This window comes from Schistocerca serialis, chromosome 1 (assembly GCF_023864345.2).
Source record: "Schistocerca serialis cubense isolate TAMUIC-IGC-003099 chromosome 1, iqSchSeri2.2, whole genome shotgun sequence".
In the NCBI taxonomy this organism is placed as follows: Eukaryota; Metazoa; Arthropoda; class Insecta; order Orthoptera; family Acrididae; genus Schistocerca; species Schistocerca serialis.
In genome coordinates this window covers 286,839,597-286,856,375 of record NC_064638.1, presented here as the reverse complement: position 1 = coordinate 286,856,375, position 16,779 = coordinate 286,839,597, and the positions used below count along the sequence as shown (strand labels likewise).

At 40.1% G+C, this 16,779-nt stretch overlaps 1 protein-coding gene across 1 annotated transcript in view; it reads right to left on the bottom strand.

Annotated features, from left to right (window-relative positions):
• Positions 1 to 426: 426 nt before the first annotated feature.
• The window catches only part of LOC126466552 (uncharacterized), a 52,148-nt gene continuing 35,795 nt past the window's right edge, over positions 427 to 16,779 (bottom strand). The window contains exon 5 of the mRNA XM_050096397.1: positions 427 to 589. Within this exon, the coding sequence (XP_049952354.1) occupies positions 427 to 589 (163 nt within the window). The remainder of the gene's footprint in view (positions 590 to 16,779) is intronic.

The following is a 16,779-nucleotide window of genomic DNA, read 5'->3' as shown; positions in this document are numbered from 1 at the left end:
ATGTTATCGTGTAGTTTCGATATTTGAAGGAGAATAAGAAATGTTATTCTGCTCTTTTTTTAAAGCAGCAGTGTGAACTGGAGTGGCGAGAGGTATAAGAACTACAGAGCAGAGCAGGGCAGGGCAATAAATAGACTGACAGTTCGTTCCTTACACATTCAAACATTGTTTTCCGTAAGTAAGATTGTGAGGGTGAATCATTGCTGATGGGGAATGAGTTAATTTCCATACTTAGTAATGTTGGTAATTTGTATTTGAACATTTCAAGAGTCCTTGCATGACCTTATATTTCAGGCAGTCCTAAGAAATACAAATGAAATAAAACATTTTTATACAGTTAGCTTTATTCGTGATCTTTTTATCATAACATCAGGTACAAAAAATAACAATGAAAACACGCAAAACAAAGCATTCTCCCTACAAACTTTACAGATTTAAAGTTGCAACAAAAGATTTTGCCATAGACTTCAGCTTTTCCTTTGTTAAAGGGCACTTTGAATACATATTTATACAATCTTTTCCAGTCTTAGCATTATTTATTGCTTCTTGAAATGGAGTGCCTTCCACAAAGCCTTCCAGCCACTTGTTACTGAAAATAAATTTTAAATAAGACATTATTAATATAGTTTTCCCTTTCAATAGTTCATAGGTTGCATAGGGAGAATAAATTCAAGTAGGGTAGAAAAAAATATGATTATTATTAAAGATTGAACCATGTAGTACACAAAGAACATATACTTTATTGTTGGACAGTAGTTACTGGTTATATTACTGAAAAATTGAACAATGTCCAGTGTTCTTAAAACACAAATACAGCTGAAGTCTACTGACTCAATTGTCACAGATGAGAGAAGTAGACGTCAGCTGTGCGCTGTCACGCATTGCTGTGGCTCAGTCAGGTTAAATGAAAAGAGAAAGCACACATTTATAATATGTATGGGAATTAACAGTATTATGAAAAGGAATGTTGCCACTCACCATGTAGTGGAGATGCTGAGTCGCAGATAGACACAGTAAAAAGACTGTCACAAATATAGCTTTTGGTGAGTAAGACCTTCGCCAAAATTAGGCAACATACACACTCACACAGATGCAACTCTCACACACATTCCATCCGGGATTTTCCATTGTTTGATGTATGAGAATTAGGCATACGTCCTAATCTCTAACTTCCTCCTGTCTCTGTCTATCTGTTCCTCACAATCTCTTTGTCCATCCCCTCCTCTTTCTCCCTTTCTGTGCCTATCACCTCTTCCATCCTCTCTTGTACGTCTTCTCTATCCCCTATGCCTATCTCTTTCACCTTGAGCCACGGTTATTGTTATTGCAAATTCAGATTCTGTAGTAGCATTCTAATTGTAAGTCAGAAATACAACTTCTTTCCTGTTTTTGTTAAACCCGGGGTAATGAGGCGGGAAGGGAGAGGGATAGCAGGGTAGGAGTGGCGGATGGTGATTTGGGAGCATACAGGAATGAGGTGGAGAGAGGGTAGGACATCTAGGTGAAGTCAGGAGATTAGATGGAAATGGGGGGGGGGGGGGGGGGATTGGGGGTGTGTTAGTAGAATAGGGGGCTGTGTAGTGCTGGAATGGGAACAGGAAAGGGGCTAGAAGGTTAATGACAATGACTAATGATTGTTGAGGCCAGGAGGGTTGTGGGAACATAGAATATATTCCAGGCTGAGTTCTCACCTGCACAGTTCAGAAAAGTGGTGTTGGTGGGAAGGATACAGATGCTTCATAGCCTGTACCATCTGGATTCTTCCCACCAACTCCGGCTTTTATGAACTGTGCAGGTGAGAACTCTCCCAGCAATATATCTTACACTCCCGTAACCCTCCTGGCCTCAGCCTTTAGTCATTTTACTCACCCATGCAGCCTCTTCCATGTTCCCATTCCAGCACTACACAGCCCTCTGTTCCACCAATGCATCCTCAGTCTTTTTACTTCTCTCCTTTTCTATTCTTTTCACAATACTGTGACATTCCATCCTGAATTGTCCATTGTTTAATATAATGAGAGTGAATATATATGAGCAAAACAATTCATTTAACGGTGTAAGTGTCTGGCTATCCTAGTTAAAACTGCCTGTGACAAAGGAATCAAAATAACATGTTCTTACAGTAGAACATTTTCTTTCCCCCAGTTGGTTTTAACAGAAAACCTATACACTGTTATTTATAAAAATATATTGTCTGTGTCCTTGTGAATCATTTAATATTTGAAAAAATTGGTCAAGAACGTTTTGAGATTTTTGGTAACAACATTTTCCCTTTACATAGTGCATATATACACGGGCTGAATTTTTATATATAAAGATTTTGGAAAACTACACCACCAAAAAAATTAGAAACACAACTCCCTTTATATTCAAGAACAATAAACCAGAGCATCGCTGCATGTGGATATGGTAGGGACTTTAAATAGGAGTTAAATAACATCAAATTGATTACATTAGGGCTATCAAAATTGCAACAGAAAAGTTGGAACAATTATAATTAAAATCAGGACATATGTTTTGTCACAGAGGAGCAGATCAGAGAGGAAATTCAAGTGCAGACTTTTATTGCAAAAATGAAATAATGTTAGTTTGTTAAGGGATTTCAAACAGAATAGAAAGGTTTGTTTTAAAAATAAACAAAACATATTCAATGGAAAATTTTAATGAATTGTAGTAGAATTTGTCAAGAAAAATGGTTTGTCCTTACCACATTCTTCCAGTGGAAAACAAATAGAAAATTGATTTTTTGAAACTGATTATTCTGTCAAACAACAGAAGACTGCACAGGTTGTGACAGTTGTACCAATTTTCAAATTGAAAGTGATCTCTTAAAGCATAAGATATTGTGAGAAATTAGATACTATGTGGGAATGAAACAATTCATTTGGCATAAATGTAGATTATAATAAATAATTTAATAATTGGTTGGTGGGTGTATCAGTTTAAAGCAAGCAACAAGTAGAGCATCTAGGAAAAGGTAGATAACATGGACATAGTGAAAAGGGGAATTAAAAAAAAAGTTGTTTGGCCGTCAAAGAAGCTGCAGCTATGAATATGACAAAAGGAAAGAAATCTGCAATGGAAATAGGCAAATAGTAGGAAGAACACAGCAACTGGAACATAAGATAATATGATAAACAGAACTATTCACAAAATCTTCAAGAGCGTGTGAGAAGTTATAATTAAAAGTTTAATAGCCGAAGTAATGAAAGTGATAAAAGAAAACATAATGGAAATTGTGTTAGGTAGATATCTATTTTGTTAAACAAGATGGCTTCAGAAGCAATAACAGAAAGAAAATAGTGAAGCTGACAGTGTAGCAATACAAGAGAAACTAACTTCATTGCGTATAGAAAAACTGCAGAGGAAAGCAATTCTCAAAGACAAATGGTGCTGTAATTATTTCGCTTCACAAGAAAGTGGACAGACAATAAATACTCTACAGACATTTCAGCCATTTCCACAATGCACAAGATATTCACTAAAATGAGTATGAATTACGACTTTACCTAGTATTCATGTAATTTGAAAAAACTGTTGACTCAATTTCAACAAAATGAGAAACAAGACAATAATTCAACCAATGTTAGTGTACTGAAGGATATATAATTTCAGCTTCAGTTAGACTTCATAAGGATAGTGAGTAATTCAATATCAACAAAATGATTCTCAGCATTCCTGGAGAAAGTCTTTAGATTCCTAAACTCGTAAAAAGAAGAAGGAATAAGTTGTAAATGGAATACACCTGAATCACCTTTGTTTTACTGATGATGATGTATAGCCTTGCCTCTAGTGCAAATAAACTTTTATGGTGGAGGGAAGAACTGAACACAGCAGTTTGAAAGTAACTCTGAATAACCATTAAAGTAACATGTAATCCTCACATAGGAAATCAGTAGAAATAAAGAGAGAAAGCATACATAGCACTCTTGGGAAAATTAGTGTTTTCAAACAAATGGAAAATTACAATCAGTGTGTAGAATTACCAGTTTTGACACAGCAATAAAACATGAATTTTTAGCCTGAAAACTGTTTGAGAACTGAGGGTTTTTCAATGAGAAATGGAGAGGTGCTATTGAAAATTTCAGGAAGAGAGGGGGGAAAACCACAAATTGATCAGACAACTGACGTGCAACCTAACTGAAAATGAAATATGGGTGGGCAGAGCATGAAGCCAGATAAATGTACCAAGGAATTCCTTTGCTAGTTTTTTAAAGGATAAGAACAAGTTTGCAGGAGCAACTTGTATAAGTGTAGCTAAATACTGTGACACACGGAAGAAGCTATAGCAGGCATGATTGTCAGTTGCTTTGTTTACATTAGCCATCAAAGAGTTAGCACCACAGCTGTCAGAGATGTGGGGTTATGTGCAGTACGATGTTCCATGAATGAATGTTACAGAGAACATTACTTTCTTGGCAATGATAGATAGTTCTTACCAACATTAGGTTAGTGCCAGAGTGTTAGTTTCGGTGGCAGTTTTCATGAAGAGTTACTCTCAGTCCCACTGAGGACACCGTTTCAGTAAGTCCTGTGCCCATGTCAGTCCAACATACTTGGTACTTTATGTTGCACAAAGTTCTTATCAATAAGCTCACACCTGACTTACAGGTACGGCTGCAATCCACTGCCACAAATTCACACTAAAGCTACCTCATGCGGTGCCCCACTACGAAAAGGAACAAGTGCATGCAGCCCTGTGAACATGCCTACTGTCATCATGGATGACGGAATTGGGCACAGTAATATCATGATGATGATTTGCATGGAAGGAAACCCAACAAACACGTTGATGCTAACCTAATAGTTCTTATCTTATATAGTCTTCTGTATTTATTGGTGAATAATTTCCATTCTTCCTTGATACACTGAAATTCATATTCCATACAGTTGGTAGAGTATCTCGAATGTGCAGTTACAGTTGTTCAGATGGCTAACTCCTAGCTGCATCTATATTGGAGTGACCGTGACATGTTCTCAGTCTGTGTGTTTAGTCTATATTAGGAGAAGAAACAGACTAACTTTCAGGTGCAATGGAAGAATCTTCACGAAATGCAAGACACACTGGCCGCTGAAGTGCCCTCAGTATTGCGGCTCACTGAGAGATTGCCTTCATTCCAACCTCATCATCCTGCATTATGCTTTGCATAAGTAGAAGCAAGCTTTCATTACAACTGAATCGACTAAATTTGCCTTGGTGCTTAGCCAGCTGGATTGTTTTTACATGGCTGAAGTCAAAGATGAAATAACTGTGCCTCTGAAAGAGAGGTATACGACAAATTCAAGACCAAATTAATTCGCAGGGTTTCCACCTCACGCGAAAAGTGTGCACCGAAGCACTATAGCAAGCATTTATCAGTGACAGAAAAATGTCACAGTAACTTAGGCACTTATGCAGGGAAGTTAATCCAGATACTTTGCCTGATACCTTACTAACTACACTGTGGAGTAGCCGTCTTCCCACCCAGGTGAAAGCTGTAATAGTGTGTCAGACAGAAATGACTTTAGAAGCTATTGCAACAATGCCAACTTCAATGAATGCAGTTGCAGTACTGCATAACATTGCTTTGTCATCAGTGGTAACCTGGGCAAATTACAATGGCCTCACAGTTAAGGTTAACGCTGTGACTAAACAGATTAGTGAGTCGTTACATCGCTGAGCTCTAGCAACAACAGCGGATACTGTTGTTAGAGATTGTGTAGTCATTCCTCTATGAACTTGGCCCTGAGTGGTGCAGAGCAGCCACCTTCTCTTTGCTAGTATTGAAGGAAGTTGGGAGATCGTACACGCACGTGCACCTCACTTTGTGCTCACCCAACTGGCTGTTGGACGTAGGAGCATCCGTTTGCTGATAACAACCTCAGCATCTCCTCATCAGGGATTAGAGGATGGGACAAAAGTTTCTTTTGGACGCTGGTTCAGATTTGTGTACACCATGTGTCCCTGTTCTGTTAGGATGGGTTGTGTGAAATTCCAAACTGCAGTGGTCTCTCGTGGCGAACTGTGGCATTACGACCCTTGAAGCTTCAACAACAGCCATGTAGAGGGTCAAAGTGCTAGCATCGCTGCACCAGGTGTCCTCGTCATTAATGTAACAGTACGTGTATGACACTCACTGGAAAATGATGGTGGAGCAGTGAGGCAACAACAGGTTTTACAAGTCCTCCATCATTTTTGGGCAAGAATTTGTCGAAGTCGATCTGAACATCAAGAGGCAGGTTCCTGATTGCTCCTTGACAATGCCCCAGCCACAAAGCCAAGATCGTTTTGGCAGCAAAAATATCACAGTCCTGGATCACTTGGCGGATTTGTCCCCACCTGACTTCTGTTTGTCCCCCAAATTGAAGTTGGCAATGGAAGGACACTGTTACAACACAAAGGCATCCAAAAAAATTGTAGTGCAGTACTCAATGTAATTCCAAAAAAAAGTAGTGACAGTTTGAAAACACTTTTAAAATGACTTCAGCTGTGTATTTATTCAGGGGGAAACTATTTTGAATAAATGCAGCGATTCTGTGAATATAATTCATTACTTTTATTTTTGATAGTTACAATCCTAACAGAACTGGGACACACTGTGTATTTATCCATGTTCCTTAACTTCCTCCTGCATCTCTGCAGCAAACAATTCTTCCATACCAACTTATGGCACTCACTGTATTGAGCTGGACTTGGGACTGCGCCATGCGTTCCCCTGAAATTTTACCATCGCTGACATCACAGAACCCACAATTAGACCAGACTTCTTGCTCCATTATCATTCCCACTGGATGTGGCAAATGCAGGATTCATCGGCAGCATCACAACTGCCAGAATCCAATGCAGTGCAGTGATACTTAGTGCCAAAATGGAAATTATCATACAGCATTGTGGGCTGGGAGTCCCCCATTCGGGGAAGTTTGGCCGCTGAGGACAAGTACTTATTGTATTCAACCACATTGGGCGATTTGTGCATCATAGATGGGGATGAAATGATGATGAGGACAACACAACATCCAGTCCCTGAGTGGAGAAAATCTCCAACCCCAGCCGGGAATTGAACCCAGGCCCCTTGACATGGCATTCCGCCGCACTGACCACTCAGCTAACGGGGGCGGACACATAATGCCAAACTCATCCAGATGGCAGGCTATAAATATGCCAAGTTACCTCAGCAGTTTCCAGCTATAACATGACCTCCAAGTGTTCCAAGAGAAGTACATCGCAATACCATTCATTACCTTAAAATGAGTAATGGCCCACCAGTTTCGTGGAGGTCTAGACAATTAACTCCTCACCATCTGGTTATCACAAAGGCAGAATTCAATTCTATGCTGAAGGAAGGTATCATTCATCCTTCTAGCAGTCCACGGTCATCACCTCTCTACCCAGTCGGTATACAAGAAGCATGCCATTTGGACTATGCAGTGCTGCACAGTCTCGACAGAGTTTTATTGACTATATGCTGCAAGAATTGCCATTATGTTTTGCCTATCTAGATGACAACCTTGTCTTTTCTGTCACTGTAGAACAGCACCAGCAACATTTTGTGGAAGTCTTTAAACACACAGAGCAGCATGTTGTGGTACTGAATGCTGCCAATTACGTATTTGGCCAACCACAGATTATCTCTTGGGGCCATCTGATTTCGTCAGCAGGGTCATTACCATTTCCTGAGAAAGCAGAAGCCATAATGAAGATTTCACGGCCTGAAAACTAAAGGGGAATTACTTGTTTTCTAGGAATGCTGTAGTTATATCGGTGTCATCTGCTCCACTGTTGAATTCCAAGAACCACTGACTGCAGCATTTTCCAGACCTAAAATTACGGGGAATTTTCCTATCCAAAGGACAGACACAATAAGCCATGCCTTTGAAGAAGCAGTGCAAAGCACGGCAAATGCTGCACCTCAGGCATACACCACATTGGACACACTGCTTGCATTGGTGGTAGATGCTAGCCAGAATGCTATTGGTGCAGAATCAACAACTAATCGATGGTTCTTGCAACTACTCGCCTCCTTTTCACACAAGTTCTCACCTTTCCAGCAAAAATGGAGCACTTACGATCACAAACTTGTTGCTGTTTATGAATCAATCACGTACTTTCACCTCCCAGTCGGAAGCCAGAGAGTTCACAATTTTTACCGAGCACAAGCTGCTTGTCTACACTTTTCGACAGAACAACAAATGCTCACCATATCAGTACAATCATTTAGAGCTCATTGTCCTATTCAGCACTGACATCATTCATATTTCAGACATTTACAATGTGATAGCTGACTGTCTCAAGTTATCTGCATAACAAATTCTTTTGATTTTGCATAACTTGCAAAGGCACAGGAACCTGGCCAGGAACTCTAGAATCCATTGAAAGGTGCATTGTCCACCCTACAGCTATAAGTGGTCGACTTCCCTCGTGCAGTACAGTGATATATCTAGTGGTAGGCTTCATCCTTTTCTGCCACTCATATTTCGCAGATGTACTTTTGAAAGACTGCACAATCTGTGCCATCCTGGTGTTAGACCTTGAGCTCACCGTGTTTCAAAACATCTTATATGGCCTGGCATGCAAAGGGATGGTCACGAGTACACTCACGTACATCCAGTGTCAGCGCAGCAAGATACCCCGCCACGTGCATAAACAAGTGGAAGTTTTTCCAGATACTACAACACAATTTGTGTATGTGCACATCAAAATCATAGGTCAGCCACTGCCACCAAATGGTTAGTGCTATTTGTTAACTGCAATCGATCATTCCACTCATTAGCCAAACACAAAACCTGCTGACAACATTTCAGCAGAAGTTCTAGCCTTCGCTTTTGTGTCCAACGGGATTTCACACTTCGGTTATCTACTGCACATCACCACCAGCTGCTGCTGACAGTTTGAATGAGAACTATTTACTCATCTTAGCATTATCTGCAACACTATTCATCATAGGACAACAAGCAACAGTGCGAATGGTTGCACCTTTGTTTGAAAGCTGCAGTGATGTGTCATGACACTAGTTGGACAACAGCCTTACCCCTGGTCCTGCTTGGTCTCGAAACACTTATAAACCGGACTTGGATTCTTTGTCAGTGGAGTTCATTTATGGTGAAACACTGACTCCCTGGCAAATACATCAACCCAAGTTCTGTGCAGCTTGCAGACCACGACCAAACAGACTTAATTTGTCACCTGAAGAAAAATATTGCTCAAATTAGTCCTCAGTGACAATCCAGACACAGCACAAGACCAAACTATGTGCATTGTGATTTAAAAACATTGCATACATCATGCTACGCACAGTTGCTGTCAAACCAGCACTACAACCACCTGTCAAGACTCGCATTGTGTAGGCAAAACAGGAGAGCAAACTGGACATTCTAATGAATGGAAAAACAACCACAGTCTCAACTGATGAGTGAAACCAGTTCACATGTCCCAAGAAGTACTGTCAACACATGCATCACACAGAAACAGCCCCAACCTCATCCTCAAGCACAACCGCACCCATCCAAAGCAGACCCTTTACCTGAACGTAGGATTTTTGGATGACGCTCCACTTACCTCGAGGGAGCAAACAAGATTGTCAGTTATGGTAAGCCTTCAAAGACCAGACCAGACAAGGTGACACAGTGGTTAGCACACTGGACTTTGGGAGGACGATGTTTCAAACCTGCATCCAGCCATCCAGATTTAGGTTTTACGTGATTTCCCTAAATCGCTCCAGGCAAATGCTGGGATGGTTCCTTTGAAATGGCATGGTCAATTTCCTTGCCCACCATTGACACAATCTGAGCTTGTGCTCTGTCTGTAATGACCTCAATGTTGACAGGATGTTAAACCCAATCTTCCTTTCTTCAAAGAGATTGCGCACCAACTGCTAGAAAGGCTGGGGTTTGGTTTGTTTTCTGTGTGCAGTGTCACATTCCATGAATGTTACACAGGGCAATAGTGTCTTGGCAGACTCTTCTCCAGCACTAACTACTCTAAAGTATTATCAGATATCTTCTACTGTGTTTATTGGTGGAAACTGTTATTCATTCTTGACATGCTGGAGTTCATATTTCATACAATTGGCTGATTATCTCAAACGAGCAGTTATAGTTGTTCAGACAGCTAACACCTAGATGTGCCGAAAAGGCCTTTATCTAATAGTGGACGTTGGATGCATAATGATATACTACCAGAAAATACATACACTAAAGATAACAACAGAAAGGTGACTCAGTGCCACCTCTGTAAGATAAGTAGCCATCTATCTTTTCCAGATTATTGTTATTCCAGCATGGTTTTTCCACTGTTTTATTTAAATTAAAAGTAAGCAGCAGTAAATAGTATAGACAGATGTACTGTACTTGTTGGGATAAAGCAGTACTTTAGGCTATTTACTTTTCTCCCATTTTTATCATCATTTATTGAAACAAAATGGAAGAGGAAGAAACAATATGTAAATTACAATTGAGATGCAAGTTTTTGGGGCTGTTAGCAGGTAATTGTTGAGGTTTCGCTGCTCAAGCAAGTTTCAATTTTAATTTCTCTCTATCCCCTTTCCTTCAGTCTTTGAGTTTTTAGTTATTTCTTTGTGTCTCCTCCCTTCTTACTGTGTACAAAGTAGAATGAAAAATTACTGTGGCTGACAAGAAACCTCTTGATGCACTTTTGTTTGAGAGACAGAAAAGTGCAAAAGGTAAAATTTTGCAGCATTATGAGAAATGCAAGGAAGCATTATTTCAGTTAATTCAGTTGCTCATTTATCAAGTGTCATAGCCTCAGCATGAAAGTGAACCTGCAGGTACATGGAATAAAGTGAGAAGTACTGGTGTATTAACAGTTAGAAGTAAATGTTATAACTTGAAGTTACATTACAGGCTTATCAGGAAAACCATACATCCCATGGGCACATTCCAATAGCCCCAAGGTTGAGGCTCAGAAGGAAGTTTCACCAAAACCTCTTGAGTGTTGTGAACAAAACTACACACAGCAAGGAAACAACTGTGAATTTCACAACTTGAGAATAATTTGTCCTACCCACCACTTTTGGAAACCCTCTCACCTCGCCACGAACAGAACTGTATCATGTGAAGGTCACTCGAGTGCCTTCAGTCTGGAGTTAAAAGATCCAGGAATAACTTCCAGAAATGACACTTTTCCAATGGATACCACCAATCCTGATTGCAGAGAAGAACACACCATGGAACAACTATGCCCTGAATCTGTCACAGAAGAAGATCTGCTCACAGCTCCAAGTGCAGTTGACGCGAGATTTTGGGCAACAGTAGTGTAGTTTCATAATTCTTTTTCTCTTTTGTTTTTAACAGTAATTACTATTTATTGTATTTGCTTCTGACTCAATTAAATATATATATATACTGATAACCACTGTTTCTAAGAAATAATTTGAAACAGACAGTTGGGTATGGTATTAAAGGATCAGAATTACACGATAGCATGTATGCATGGGCTGAACACCATCTGAAGGGCTGTGTCAGATGTGTATGTGTAAAGGGGCTACCAGGAACAGTGAAGATTGTATGCTAGTGATAAACATTCCATGGGAGATGACTGTATAGTCAGCAAAAGAGGGTGACTAAGATACAAATTTAGAATGAAAGGAACTACTGGTTTTTGTGAATGTGGTTTCGTGTATCATAAAAATGAAATTTCAGCTCACAGTGAATATAGCACTGATAAAACAGTGTGTGCATAAGACGTTGATGGAAATCATCTGTTTTTGTCATAAAATGACATTGGGCCACAGGATCAGCAAAAGGCAGCAGATACATTTGCTGCATTTCCTTAAGGACCATGTTTTCTTGAATGTTGGAACACAACTACAAGAATCCATTTGTCTATGTGTCGTAACAGTGTGGAAAAACTCATTGCAGCAGTTCTGCATTGGTGTGAGGACTGTAATACAGATGCACTATTTTAAGTTATGTATTGTACAGAGGTGTGTGCCTTGGACCCCATTTTAAGAAACAACTGTGAGGAGTTGGAAACTGTTGTGATCTGGCATAACTAATGCTTTCAGGGCCTTGTCAAGTCAATATCAAGATGACATACCCAGTTGGACAAGTGAAGTTGCTACAAACTACTAGGAGACACATAAGTCAGTTTCTCATTAGCAAATACAGTGCATTTAATGAAGAATAATAAACATATCAAGAGATAATGTTATGAACAATTTTAAGTTAAAAATGCATATAAATAAGAGCAACTAACAGATGTCTAACATTTGCTACTCTTCTATCTGAATCAAACAAACTATATTTTATTGATGATCATGAGTGATGATAAAAGTATTTAAATCTTTGTTCCAAGTGTTTTCTTATCCTGGTAATTATCATCATCATCCAATTCAATCATTAAATGATGTGGCCTCTTCAAGTCGTGGAGTCAAGTAGGCTTTCAGCAGTCCTCTCCAAGTGGAACGGTCTTGGGCGGTTCTCTGCCAGCTGTTACCAGCGATCTTCTTGATGTCTTTGTCCCATCTGTCTGGTGGTCTTCCTCTAGGCCTCCGGTGCTCTCTCGGACTCCACTCCAGTACTAGCTTCGTCCATCTGTTGTCTTTTCTTCTTGCGACGTGGCCAGCCCACTGCCATTTCAAGGAACCTACTCTCTCTAAGATGTCATTAACCTTCATCAAAGACCGGATGTCATCTGCCCTTTTCCTTTCCTTTCTTGTATAGCCCAGCATTGATCTCTCCATGGCTCTCTGTGCTGTCCTTTTGTAAATGAGTTCAGTGTCCATGTCTCGCAGCCATACGTCATCACAGGAAGAATGCATTGATCAAATACTGCTTTCTTCAAATTTACTGGCATTTTTGATCTGAATACTTTTGAATTCTTCCCAGATGCTTGCCAGCCAAGCTTGATGCTTCGATAGATTTCTGGCCTTATGTCTCCCTTCATATTTATAATCTGGCCAAGGTAGACATATTCACTGACCTCTCCTAATAGACTGTATTTGACTTTCACATCTCCAGCTGGGACCCATTTGTTGGACATTACTTTTGTTTTGGAAAGGTTCATGTTCAGGCCAACCAACTGACATTCCGATGCAAGATCTGTAACTAAATTTTGGAGCTCTGCGAAGTTGTTGGTCAGTAAGGCAATATCATCAGCAAATCTCAGATTGATAGGTCTTCTTCCATTAATTCTAATTCCCTTACCTTCCCAGCTCAGCTTTGACATTGCTATTTCCAGTACAGCCAAGAACAGTTTTGGGGAGATGGAGTCGCCTTGCTTGACACCTCTCATGATACGGAATTCTTGAATTGATTCACCAATATTAACATAAGCCGAAGAAGTTTTGTAGATATTGCTGAGCACTTCAATGTATGCTGCTCCCACTCCTTGCTCACTCAAAGCTTGGAGGACAGCTATATGGCTAATGGAGTCAAACGACTTTTCAATATCAACAAAGGCAATGCAGAGAGGCAGTTGGTATTCATTTGCTCTGCTTATCGCTTCACTAATGGTCAGAATGTGTTCAGTGGTGCTAAAATTGCTTTAGAATCCTGCTTGTTCTATAGGGTGGGCTGAGTGTAGGGTGGAACTAATTCGATTTAACAGGATCTTTGTGAAAATTTTGTACAAAATTGAAAGCAAGCTGATACGATGATAGTTTTTGATGTTGTGGATACCTCCTTTCTTGTGTATCAATATAATCTTTGCCTTGTTCCACGATAGTGGGATTGAGCATAGTGCAGGCAGGAAGTAAATTCTTTTGCCAAGTGATTTATTGTTACCTCTCCTGCCAGTTTCAGGATGTCAACACTGAGCTCATCGTCACCCGGCACTGTTCCTCTTTCACGCTATCTAGAGCACACTTAACTTCCGATGGGAGTATATCTGGAACACTAGGTACATCATTTAATTTAGATACACTCAAATTTTCCCTTGGTTTGCTATACAAATTGCTATAAAAGTCTCTGGTGAACTACAAAACCTCCTCATTTTCAGTGATTCGTCTGTCATTTCCATCAAGTGCGATAATCTGATTTTTACCGATTGTGAGTTTGCATTTGACTGACTTTAAACTTGTCTTGTTGACTAAGCCTGCTCGTAAGGTGACTTCACTGAATTTCTGTATGTCCGTTTTCAATTCTCTTTGCACTACCTTACATAGTTCGGAACACGCTACCACATCACGATCGGTTTGGATTTTCATTTCTCTCCTCTGTTTTAAAAGTTTTTCAGTTTTGGCACCGAATTTCTTTGGTTATTTATTCTTTTGGCATAGGCCACCAACTTCTTGTGCACTTGAAACAATCATTTTCGCCAAATCTTCATCTTTACTTTGGAGAACTTCTTGGAATTTTGACAAATGTTCTTCTAGGTTTTTGAGGTTGATTACACTTCTCTCCCCTTTCATAAGTTTATTCTTCTCATCTCTTACACTGAATTCGACCCTTGCTCTCACCAGATGGTGATCACTGCCAATGCTGAACTGATTTAGCACCAATACGCCTTTTACAATCTGTGGAATGTTTGACAGAATAAAGTCTGTCTCATTTTAACACTAAAATTTGGGCTCCTCCAAGTCCATTTTCGATCAGGGTGCTTCTTAAAGAACATGTTCTTGATGGACATATTGGTGTACTCAGCGAACTGGACTAATCTCTCCATCATCAATCCCACAGTTGCCCATCTCTGTGTCACATTGTTTCTTGGTGCCAACTTTTGCATTAAAATCGCCAATAACCAACTGGAAGTGACAATCGCTACCTTTTTTACAGATGCTATCCAGGCTTTCATAAAAAGATTCCATTTCTTAGCCACGGTGGCTTGAGGTGGGAGCGTACACCTGAACAATCTGTATTTTACACCTATTTGATATCTTAAGGACCATTCGAGCTATCCTGCTGGAATTTCTTTCTAAGACATACACTCTCTCAGTGATATTCTTGTTAATTAAGAAACCAACTCCATTGAGTTTTCGTTCTGGGTCGCCACAAAAGTAGAACAAGTTGCCAGAGTCCAAATGGAGACAGTCTTCCCCTTTTTAGCGTACTTCGCTTAAACCAACAATACTCCAACTGATTTTTGTAAGCTCTTTCTTGATCTCTTCTAGTCTGTCGTTGCCTATTACGGAGTGACAATTGTATGTACAGACTCCAGAGTGTTTTTTCATTTTTTAACAGTGAACATCATGAGACATAGTTTCCTGTACAAAAATTTCTTACGAACGTGAAGCTGAACAAAATACACCAATGAGCAAAACATTATGACCACCTTTTTAATAGTGTGTTATTCCAATTTTCACACACAGTACAATGGGGATTCTGCTTTGCATGGATTCTACAAGTCCTTTACAGGATTCCAGAAGTATGTAGCACCAGATGTCTATGCACAGGTCAAGCAATTCCCACAAATTACAGGGTGATTGTTTACAGGCATGAAGGTGGCACCCCCCAATATGTCTTCCAATGGATACGGGTCAGGAACATTTGCTGGCCAAGACATCAATATCAGTTAATGCCCCTCAAACCGCTGTAGCATGATTCTGACGATGTAAAATGACAGTTATCCTGCTGGAAGTTGTAATCGCCATAGGGAGACTTCAATTATGAAGCAATGCAGGTGGTCTGCAATAATGTTCACATAGTTCACTGCTGCCATGATGCTTTAACTATCATGTAGATCCCATGGAAGCTACACTCAGTATACCTCATAGTATAATTCTGCCCTCACTTGCCTGCATCTGTGGCGTGATGCATGTTTCTTGCAGCCATTTGCCTGGATGACAACATTTAAGGGCCCAACCATTGACCTGGGGTAACAAGAAATGTGATTCATTTGACAGGCAACACATTTCTATTGATCCATGGTGAGAACTCAGTAATACTGTGCCCAATCCAATCATAACTGATGAAGTCATTGGGTCAACAGAATAACACATAGGGGTCATGTGATATGGAGCTCCATGCTCAACAGTGACATTTGAACACTGTGCTCTGAAACACTTGTGCCTGCATTGGCACTGTACTCTGTCAGATCAGCCACAGATCATTGCCTATTGGGGATTACACAGTGAGTGATCCTCTGACCTCTGCATTTTGTGATGAGACATGATCAACCAGTACCACATGGCCTACTCGTTATTTCAACATTCCTCAACCACTTTCAATAGGTGTTCATGACAGTATTACACCAACAGGTGAAGAGCTTTGCTATTTCAGAAATTCTCATTTCCATCCACAGCACCACAACAACGTGCACTTCGTCAATATCCCTTATATCAGAGGATTTATGCATTTGCAGCTTGTATCTTTGCTGTAATGTCTGCCCATTCGTCTCTCTTCTGCTTACATTCTTTCCTTACTGTGTCACACGCCCACAACACTACCAGGAGGCATTCCACCTTGCAGTAGGCAGTGGCCGTGATGTTTTGGCTCATCAGTGTATGAATGAAGTAGAAGCCTTTCTCTGTTAGTACATAATAACATGATAAACAGGCAAAGAATGTCAACAGTCACCACTGTTCCTCATTAAAAGATGTGGCAAACATTACGTCAGCACAGTTTTTATGCTTTACATTACTGGATGCAAAACTTCATAGTTGTTGTAGTGGTCTTCAGTCCAGAGACTGGTTTGATGCAGCTCTCCTTGCTACTCTATCCTATGCAAGCTTCTTCATCTCTGAGTAACTACTGCAACCTACATCCTTCTGAATCTACTAAGTGTATTCATCTCTTGGTCTCCCTCTATGATTTTTACCCTCCACACTTCCCTCCAATGCTAAATTGGTGATCCCTTGATGCCTCATAACATGTCCTACCAACCAAACCCTTCTTTTAGTCAAG